This window comes from Colletes latitarsis, chromosome 4 (assembly GCF_051014445.1).
Source record: "Colletes latitarsis isolate SP2378_abdomen chromosome 4, iyColLati1, whole genome shotgun sequence".
Classification (NCBI taxonomy): domain Eukaryota; kingdom Metazoa; phylum Arthropoda; class Insecta; order Hymenoptera; family Colletidae; genus Colletes; species Colletes latitarsis.
The window spans coordinates 22,940,669-22,951,796 of record NC_135137.1 but is presented as its reverse complement, the minus strand read 5'-3'; the positions used below and the strand labels follow the sequence as shown (position 1 = coordinate 22,951,796).

General features: G+C 47.2%; 1 protein-coding gene across 1 annotated transcript; it reads left to right on the top strand.

The window, feature by feature from the left end:
* The first annotated feature begins 235 nt into the window (after window positions 1–235).
* LOC143341185 (uncharacterized) lies at window positions 236–864 on the top strand. Its single transcript, XM_076763912.1, has 2 exons — window positions 236–471; window positions 555–864. The coding sequence occupies exons 1-2, from the start codon at window positions 236–238 to the stop codon at window positions 862–864; spliced, it is 546 nt and encodes a 181-aa protein (XP_076620027.1).
* Window positions 865–11,128: the final 10,264 nt, after the last annotated feature.

Here is an 11,128-nt window from a genome sequence, read left to right as displayed (position 1 = left end):
TTATTATTAGAAATAAACGTTTTTGTTGTTTAAAAGAAAATCATAAGTGCCTGAATTCACTTCCCACAATAAGAAATCCGATCCCTCTATCCGGACCTCGTCGTTAAAAGCATCAGCTTTTTAACAAGTAGTAAAAAACGCGTGAAAAAAGAATGCGTAGTACAAATTAGTGCGTTACATAATACGTGGTTCCAACATGCACGCATACCAATTCAGATTTATAGCTTACCACATAATGCTACGGCCACCCCGGCAAACATTTTTAATGAAAGAACTGGGTGTATCTACAACGACAGTTGTTGATTGGGCGAGCTTTTGCAGAGAATTGTGTGTTTTATGGACTGAAAAATATTCAGTTCAAATAGAAGGCGAAAATCAAATTGTCGAAGTCGATGAAGCAAAAATTGGCAAACGGAAATATAATAAAGGTCGTCTTATGAGTGGACAGTGGGTATTTGGAGGCTTCGATCGTACCAGTAAACAATTTTTATTGAGTCGGTTCCAGACCGAAGTAGCGAAACGTTACTTTCCGTTATACAACGAAAAATTAAGCCGGGGACAACAATCATTTCGGACTGTTGGAAGGCATATGACTGTTTGAATCACAAAGGCTATAAGCATTTAACGGTGAACCACAAAATGAACTTTGTGGATCCAAATAGCGGTGCTCATACCCAAAATATAGAGCGAACATGGCGGGAAACACGGGCGAATATTCCCCGCTATGGAATACGCACCTACCATTATATTGGGTACATAGCAGAGTTTCTCTTTCGACGAAAATTCAATTTTAACGATCGTCTTGTTGCGTTTTTTAATATAATGGCGGACGTGTTTCCCATTAATGAATCAACCGGTGCTTAACATGTACACCCCTAATGCAATAATATTTATGAAATATTTAATAAAATTCGAAATTTAATCTAATTAATGCAATATTCAATATTCCCACTACACATTACCGAGTGTTAACCACGCGCCCAAAGCGACGCATTAGCACGGAACCGTCGCTCATCTACTGTTTTCGTAAACGGTCGGTGTGACCAGCAAACGACGTACATACCGGTTAAACTGAAACGTTCAAATTAACCAATTTCTGATCTGTCGAACTTGTTTTGCGAAAATGCTGCCTTTAGAAAACCTCAAAATTGACACGCGTAAGGGGGGGGGGCGGAGCCCCTCCCCCTGCACCCCCTCCCCAATATAATAATCTAACCCAGACCTAACCTAATCTATCTCGAAGTACATTTAGAAACATAGATTAAGTTAGATCAGGGTCTGATTCGTCAAGGAGGGGGTGCAGGCTCTGCCCCTTCCCCACCTACACGTGTCAATTTTGAATTTTTATCGTCCTTTATAACATATCTTAGTTTCATCGAAAACAAAGAATCAAAACAGAAGAAAGTCTACGCATCGGCAGTGTATACGTTGAGCGTATACGTGGCCACGAGTTTTCACGTCTGGGCAGAATTCAATATGTAATAGCACTAGTTTTTTGCAAATATCTCACCAACTAAGCGCGAGCGGGGGTAATATGTATAGGAAAAAGTTGTTCAAAATGTATATTTCTACAACATATTTCAAAATCATCGAAATCGATGAGGTGTACCCTAATCTAAATAATTACCATATTTTCAATGATATAATGACCAGAGATCGCTATCTTTGGATACTACAGATGATACATTTCACCCGTTAACAAAGGCGAGCTGATGATCGTCTATATAAAATAAGTGATAAACATGCTGCGAAAGTCATTCTACGACACATTTCATCCCTATGAAAAGGTTTGCATTGATGAAAGCTTGATGTTGTTCAAAGACCGCCTGTCCTTCAAGTAGTACATTCCCTCGAAAAGGAATCGATTTGGCATAAAATCGTATACGCTTTGTGATTGCAAAACAGGTTATGTCCAAGACCTAATAGTTTACGAAGGAAGGTCAAGAATTACAGAAAGTGTAGTCACCGGAATTGGAAAATCGGGTGCAATAGTGTTCCGGCCGAAGCGGAACAGTAGGCTAGAAATCGGGCCGTCCGCAACCGATTGTAGGAATCGGGCCGTGTGCAAAAATCAATAGTGGGCACGTGTCGCGGAATACCGTTCTCGAAGGATCGAGAAGGTTCCGCGGCACGCGCGCGCGAGAATTTTTGCACCCGGCTCGAAGAAAGCAAAGGACGATCGGGAGGCACCTATAAAAGGACAGGACCCCGATCGCCCGGGGCTAGTCAATCGGTAAAGTTAATCGGTTAAAATAACGCGCCGCGACGGCCGCGAAACCGTAAGGTAAGCTGGGGAGTTACAACCCTAGCTAGAAGAAAAAAAATCTCGCGCGGTCACGAGTAGGCGAGGTCGCGATCACGGTCGGGTCGCGACAAATAGTTTTATCACTCTTGCAATCATACTTAAGGAAATGTCATACACTTTACACAGACAATTTTGTGGACTGTTTGAAATAGCCGCGAAATTGTACGAATGCGAAGTTGAGCGAATGAGACGAGTGTGAACGAGAGAGAGAGAGAATGTGTATATAAACAGGTGAAATGCCGAGCGGCAGGCAGAATACGTGTAAGGCGAAAATAAAGTGTGTCGATATATTTAACAAGCGGGTTATTATTTGGGGTGTGGTCGCCCGAGCCTATACCCATTTACAAAGTTTAGTTTAATTTTTACAACAATCTCAGAAGTGGGATCAAATATCCGGAACATTAAGTACTATGATATTGTGAGCGTGCAAAGTAAATTGTGAGATACGGTGACTCGTGAAGTCGTGAATCGCGTGGTGAAATTACCGTTGTGTGCGGAGTGTTTAGCGTAGTGGCGCGGAATAAAGAGGCGACGGGATAGTTCTCGCGAATTTAATAGTCGAGGGTTCGAACAGGCGTGTGTCGCGAATACTGTTGCGAATGGGAAAATCGACAGAGGAAAATTCTGGACGAGAATGTCGCGAGATAATACGCAGCAACGTGGCAAACATGGCGGACCTCCGAATGATCGAGAAACCGGAAGTACGGTCTGCCCTTCGTACGGGTTCGAAATGAGATATTTCCAAAACGTTGACGGAATATTGCCGGCATACGATCCAGTTAAAAATGACATTAACATAGATCAGTGGATAGACAAGATCGAGGAGTACGGTGACCTGTACTCGTGGGACGAAGTCGCGATTAAACACTATGGACTTTCGAAATTAACGGGTGTGGCTAGACTTTGGCGTGATAGTTTACCGCGAGGAGAACGAAGCTGGAGGGAGTGGACCGAGCTCTTGAGGGAGAATTTCCCGTGCAAGGAGACCGCCGTCTCGTTGAGGGTGGAGGCGCAGAATTATACACGGCGTCCCAACCAAGGAATTGTCGAATACTACTACGAAAAGCTGGCGAGGTGCAACAAGGCAAAAATGGACGATCGAGAGGCAATCGAGTGGATAGTCAACGGACTAAACAGTAGTAGGTTCCGAGATTATTTGGGGCTTTTATCCAGGTATGCCAAACCCAGTGAGTTGCTACCCGATTTACAAAGCGGATGTATGCATATTCGAGAATCAACTCGAAATAACGAAGCTCGCGGACCATTAGAAACAGAGAAAGGTATGAAGGTCGATGTTAAATGTTATGGATGTAAACAGACCGGGCATACCGTGAGAACTTGTAAACAAAGATATAGACCGGTAACTTGTTTCAAATGTGGGCAACCGGGACACTATTCAAGGGCGTGTACAACGGCTGCCGTCGAAGTCAAACGTGGGAACATAACATCGGGAGCGTTGCCGACGACCGGTAGAACGAATATGCTACACGTAAATAAAAGTACGCATGACAAATATTTTAAAGATGCAGTTCTCGCTGGGAAACCGATGAGATGCTACGTCGACCTGGGAAGCAGTGTAGTGGCGGTACGACAAGACGCAGCGGACGAGATGGGGGTGCAGTATCGGCAATCGCAGCGGAGACCATTGATAGGATACGGCGCCGAGTCTGTAAACCCGACCGGCGTGTTCACAGCACCCTTGTCCATCGACGGTGTGGAAGTCCTGGTGGAGGCGCACATCGTTCCGAACGAGTTCCAAGACGTACCACTGCTCGTCGGGCATCCGTATACGGAGCACCCGGGTGTCAACATTTTAAGCACGAGCACGGAACTACGCATCGCACCAAGCGTGGACGACCTGGTACGAGACGCAGCAGGATCAGCAGGGAAGACGAGATTGCAGACGCAGAAAGAACAGGTGATACCTTCCAATTATTTGGGGCACATCACGATGAGTGGTATCCTATCGAATCAGGAGCTGTGCGTCGAGGGAGGGCCGCGACCCACGGGCATGCTGATTCCGAGATGTATCGTAGAAACCGACAGCGAAGGTCGTACGTTTATTCCCATTTTAAATGTCACAGGGAACGATCTAACCATTAAAGCAGGAGAAACTGTGGCGCGTGGCGAGTATTGCGAGAGACGAGTAATCAGCCGTGAGGTCAATGAAGAGCCAGTGACGTTGGACGAGATAGACACCGACGCATCCGGGGAGGAGGCGCAACAGTTACTGGAACTGGTCAATGAATATCGGGATCTGGTGGCCAGGAACGTGCGTCAAATTGGATGCACCAACAAAGCCGAGATGCACATTGAACTCAACACCGACAAACCGGTGTACTTCCGACCATATCGACTGTCTTACCACGAACGAGAGCAGCTGAAGGACACCATCTCTGAACTCAAGGACGCGGATATCGTCGAAGACAGCGCGTCGCCATTCGCGAGTCCGGTACTCTTGGTACGAAAGGCGAGCGGGGAAGTTAGGATGTGCATAGATTACCGCGCTTTAAATAAAAATACCGTGCGAGACAAATATCCGTTGCCGAGAATTGACGATCAGTTAGATCAACTTCAGGGAAACATGTACTACACTAGTTTAGATTTATATAGCGGTTACTTTCAGGTGCCAATGGGCAGAGGGTCACGCGAAAAGACAGCCTTTACTACGCCGGATGGTCACTACCAATTCAAGCGCATGCCTTTCGGGCTTTGCAATGCTCCGGCCGTTTTCCAGAGGCTTATCTATATAGTTTTAGCTAAATTATTATACCGCGTAGCAATGGCCTATCTCGACGATATCGTGATACCTTCCAGGGACATAGAACAGGGGCTTGAGAGACTACGACAGGTTTTCGAGGCACTGAGGAGCGCGAATTTGACAATAAAGCTAGAGAAATGTCACTTTTTGAAAACTAAGTTCGAATACCTCGGATTCGAGATACAGACAGGCGTGATACGGCCGGGTAGCCGAAAACTCCGAAGTGTTGAGTCATTCTCTACTCCGGGAGATGTTAAGGTCGTGAGAAGCTTCGTGGGACTAGCGAATTACTTCAGACGTTTCATTAGAAATTTCGCCGTTGTTATGAATCCAATCACAGATTTGTTGAAAAAGGGTAGGGCGTTTAACTGGGGAGCGGACCAAGACGCCGCGTTGGGGAGTACTTTGAAGGGGACCATATCGATTTGGACGAATAAACTTGTATTTTCGATTTTATGAATAAAGTCCTACAACTTTTTGATCAAGGTAGTACAGAGGTATAATCTCAGCGGACCGAATGAAATTTGTGGCTAAGGCGGGAAATTATATAATCAGATGGTAAGCAAACAAGTCAAGTGTGTCATGTGGCTACGTTTCTTGATGTCGAAATTAATAGATTTTGGACAATTGAAGAACTTCCGGAGAAAACTTTCTTGTCTGCGGAAGAAAACGAATGCGAGAATCATTTTATAGAGAACACAACACGTAACGAATACGAACGAATATTTAGAATTAGGGCATATAACGGAGATAGAGAACGACCAGGAGAGCGTAGGGTATTATCTAACTCACCATGCACTAATAAAGGAATCAAGCTCGATCACAAAGGTTAGGGTAGTATTTGACGCGTCCGCGAAAGGTAGTTCCGGTCTGTCATTGAATGATACTTTGTTAATTGGTCCGACAATACAAGATACATTGTTTTCAATACTTACTCGATTTCGTCAGCATGCGTTTGTTCTCATAGCCGATATAGAAAAAATGTATAGACAAATTATAGTTCATTCAGACGACAGAAAGTACCAACGAATTCTATGGCGCGAATCGGCGGCGGAAGCAATCAAAACATTTCAATTGAATACGATCACTTACGGCACCGCTCCTGCGCCCTTCTTAGCCACGCGTTCATTAAATCAATTAGCTAAAGACGAAGCAAAAAATTTCCCTATAGCGGCAGAAATATTTACAAGAGATTTCTACATGGATGATTTGCTTACGTGAGCAAATAGTTGTAAAGCAGCATTAGACATAAAACATCAATGCGTCACGTTAGCTAGAGCCGGAGGTTTCCTGGTTATGGGCTTAGTTAGCTTAAACCCATTCATTGACAATAATGAGATTATAAGAGTCGGTAACAGGTTAAAGCACGCCCTACTCAGGTATGAACAGAAGTACCCCATAATATTACCACACAGACACCATATTACCGAACTCATAATTAGACAGGTACACCTGAAACAATTCCCATTCCGGGACACAAGCCACCTTAAACACAATAAGATTAAATTATTGGCCTATATCTGACAAGAGCATTGTTGAACAAGTTTTACATAATGCATTCGTTGTAAATACAATCCCAAAACACCACAATACATAATGGGGAATTTACCCAAAAATAGAGTTACACGCCCATTTGAAGCCGTAGGAATCGATTACTGCGGACCCTTTCTTATGAAAGAGAAGAAATTTAGAAATCAAACAAAATTAAAATGTTACGTAGTCGTTTTTGTTTGTTTTGCAACAAAAGCAATACACCTAGAACTAGCCACCGATTTAACAACAGAATCGTGTCTTGGAGCACTTAAACGGTTCTTCGCGAGAAGAGGAAAACCGCATCATATTTATTCAGATAACGGCACTAATTTCATAGGCGCGAAAAATGACATTAAACAGACGCTTGAATTTTTACGGTCTAATGAATATAAAGACAAAGTTCAACAGTTCTTAACACAGGAAAATATTGAATAGCATTTGTCTCCTTCTCGATCGCCGCATTACGGCGGCCTTTGGGAGGCTGCAGTACGATCTTTTAAAAGGCATTTACACAAAACAATTGGCGACGCCATGTTTACGTACGAGATATTCTATACGCCAATCGTTGAGATCGAAGCAATTCTAAATTCTCGTTCTTTGACCTCTATATTCTCTAATCCCAACGATCTCCTAGTTTTTCATGAACGTTCGTGGCGAACAGACCACAGTATCGCTGATGACGTTTTCTCAGAGTTAAAGTGCCAAAATCCATAAGAGAACTAAGAAATTTTCTCTATAAACGATTGCACTAATGTGTAATGTATCCTACGAGGGTCAATGCATCAATGTTAGAATCCTCTAAGATGGAATCTCCAGCAAAGATGCCACAACTGACCTCGTCTACGCAAAACTAGAAATCCTACGCTACAGTGACATTTGCTAGTATCTTCCCAAAAAAGGATCAAGCTATTATCGTCGAAGCGAAAGAAGGACTTCCTATTAAGGAATATCTAGCTAGTTTAAGTAATCTAATAAACCCTAATGAAATTCGATTTGCATCCAAAATTTCCAACGGTCGTATATGTGTATTCCTTTCAAGCAAAGAATTAGCGGAAAACCTCACTAGCAACTATAAACAAATTGTCGTTTAGGGTCATTCTCTAGAAATGAGGCCACTCATAATACGACTTAAAAGAGTTGTGGCGCGACAAACTGGCGCCGAGTCCCGCCATCTGTTTAGGTTAAGTTTCGAGAGCGTCCGAGCGAATGGGTCCGATTGCATGCGGAGTGTTTGGGTTCGAAAGAATGTTTAGAGCGTCTGGTCGAATGTCGCGAGGGGTGCGTATGTTTAGCGTTAGTTTAGAGTGAGAGAATTGGGAATGAATGAGATAAAGAATGTCGGTGTGGCATGAGCGAACGAATGGTTAGTTCGTAAGTTAGTTGGGTAAGACAACTCGTCGAGAGAGTCACGCCGGGATACGGCGTGCACGCTACCGAATAAAAAGTATTTCGATAAGTTGCAATGTTATTCGGCACCGCATCCCACGACCTTCTCCACATAATTGGTGACCCCGACGTGATCTGACGTCAAGACGCGGAGCAATTTTTTTTTGTTGTTTGCAATCGCGTGTGTGTTTGTGGAAAGTGCGTGCGGTTGGTGTCATGATTCGCGGGTAAACAGGAGCCTAGTGACACTTGAACATTGTGCCTAGTGCGGAATTTATCAGTGGCCGTTGTACCTTTTTTGTTTGGTTACCGTAGAATCGGGGGTGAGTTTTAAGACAATGTCGACGCCCGTGTCAGCGGTCGACCGGGTGGCCGTGCGTATGCCGGAGTTTTCGGCAGCTGACCCGGAGTTATGGTTTGCAATGGTGGAACGCAGCTTCGAGGCGAGTGGGGTGACAACCGAGTCAACGAAGTTCGGTTATGTCTTGGGCGTGCTCAACACCCAAATCGCTGCAGAAGTACGCGACATTATAATGTCGCCGCCGGCCGAGCCATACACGAAGCTCAAGGCTGAGCTGATAAAACGGCTGAGCTCATCGCAGGAGCAAAAGACGCGCCGTCTCCTGGAACACGAGGAGATAGGCGACCGGAAACCGTCGCAGTTTTTGCGGCACCTGCGTAACCTGGGAGGAGCTGCGGTCACAGAGGAGATGCTGCGCGGTTTATGGTTGGGTCGTCTGCCAACCGATATTCAGGTGGTAATGGCTACGCAGCGGGGAGTGGAACTCGACCGAGTTGCCGAATTGGCCGACACCATTGTCGAAACAATGGGACCACGCCGGCAGGTAGCCGAGGCCTCCGTACCTCGGGCCCAACCGGACGGATCTACGCACGACCTCGAAGCTACCCTGTGCACAAGGTTGACACAGCTGGCGTTGTCGGTGCAGCAGGAGCTGGCGGCGATCCGACGGGAAGTGACGGAGCGCCCGTCGCGTTACGAAAACCGCGATAACAGGAATACATGGGGCCGATCGCGATCGCGATCGCAGAACCGAAACCGCCGTCTCGAACGACGAGGTGGACAATGCTTTTACCACTTCAGGTTCGGGGAAAACGCATACCGATGCGAACAACCATGCAATTGGATGGCGCGGGGAAACGCGCCGGGCAATCGCTAATGGCGGCGAGCGATCAAAGCCCGGTAACGCGCCGTCTGTTTGTGACCGATCGAGAGACGAAGACGCAGTTTTTGGTCGACACGGGAGCCGACCTCTGTGTTTTCCCCCGATCGAAGGCTCGCGGGTTTCGCGAGCGAGCATCGTACACGTTGTACGCGGCGAATGGGACGGAAATTCCCACGTATGGCACGGTCACACTCAACCTCGATCTAGGGTTGCGGCGAGTGTTCGCGTGGAGGTTCGTGGTGGCCGATGTGGCGAGGCCAATAATCGGTGTGGATTTCCTCGCACATTATGAACTTCTTGTGGATGTGCGCGATAGTAAATTGTTGGACCGCGTGACTTCGAGGACGGTATCAGGACGTTCTGCGCCTGGGTGCGGACCGTCGGCACCCACAGTGAAGACTATTTTCGGTAGCTCGCGGTTCCACGAAGTGCTCCATCGGTTTCCGAACATTACACGGCCAGTGGGAACACCGACGGAAGTGAAACACGGGACCGTGCATTTTATTCGGACAACTCCGGGACCGCCGGTATCATGCAGACCGCGACGTCTCGCGCCGGACCGTTTGAAAAGTGCGCGACGCGAATTCGAGACGATGATGCGCCTTGGTATCGCGCGTCCGTCGGAGAGTTCGTGGGCATCGCCGCTCCATATGGTGCCGAAAAAGGACCAGGACGCTTGGCGACCGTGTGGTGATTATCGGTCGTTGAACGCGCGGACAGTGCCGGACAGGTACCCCGTGAAACATATCGAGGACTTTGCTCACGCGCTTCACGGGAAAACCATATTTTCGACGATAGACCTCGTGCGTGCGTACAACCAAATTCCAGTGGCCGCGGAAGACATCGCGAAAACTGCGATAACGACCCCCTTTGGACTTTTCGAGTTCCCCTGTATGTCGTTTGGTCTTCGGAATGCGGCACAGACGTTCCAAAGGTTCATCGACGAGGTGTTACGCGGTTTGGACTTTGTGTACGCGTACATCGACGACATACTGGTGGCATCGTCGACAGAAGAGGAGCACGTGCGCCACTTGGAAGAGGTGTTCAGCCGGTTGGAAAAGTACGGCGTAACCATCAATGCGGCGAAATGCAAGTTTGGTCAGGCGCAGGTCAAGTTCCTCGGATACAGGGTATCGACCGAAGGCACTCGTCCCTTGGATTCCAAAGTGGAGGCGATAACAAATTACCCGCAGCCGACCACCGCAAAACAACTGAGGCAGTTTTTAGGTATGTTAAACTTTTACAGACGTTTCATACCCGGGGCTGCGCGAGGGCAGGCGCCTCTGAATGACCTCCTGCAGGGCGACGTCAAGGGTAGCAGCAAGCTACTGTGGACCGCGGAAGCTGTCAAGGCCTTTTGCGAAGCGAAAGAAAATCTGCGGCAAGCAGCGCTATTGGCGCATCCGAGGGACGACGTCCCAATAGCAGTGTTTTGCGACGCCTCCGATTTCACGGTCGGAGCCGCGCTGCAGCAGCGCATTGGGAACGACTGGCAGCCACTGGCGTTCTTTTCAAAAAAACTCAGTGCCACCGAGCGGAACTACGGCGCGTACGACAGGGAGTTGCTGGCCATATATCTGGCGGTGAAACATTTTCGGCACATGGTGGAGGGGCGGACTTTCATCATATATACGGATCACAAGCCGATTGTTTTCGCGTTTCAGCAGAAGCCCGAGAAATGTTCGCCCAGGCAATTCAGGTACCTGGATTTCATCGGGCAGTTCTCCACGGATATTCGGCACATCGCTGGCCCAGACAATGTCGTCGCCGATGCGTTGTCGAGGGTGGAAGAGGTTGCCGAGGCGTTCAGCTACCCAGAGTTGGCTGCATCTCAGCAGCACGACGCTGAGCTGCAAGCCTATGTGCGCGGGAACATCCAGAACAATTTACGACTGGTGTGGATTCGGTTACCCGAAACAAACATTGAAGTCGCGTGCGATGTGTCGTTGCGAATCCCGC

Bases quoted from the DNA above. Each gene is read 5' to 3' on its own strand.
- LOC143341185 (XM_076763912.1), top strand. From the start codon at position 236: ATGCTACGGCCACCCCGGCAAACATTTTTAATGAAAGAACTGGGTGTA. The intron at 472-554 runs TACCAGTAAACA...AAAAATTAAGCC, and splicing joins GTATTTGGAGGCTTCGATCG to GGGGACAACAATCATTTCGG.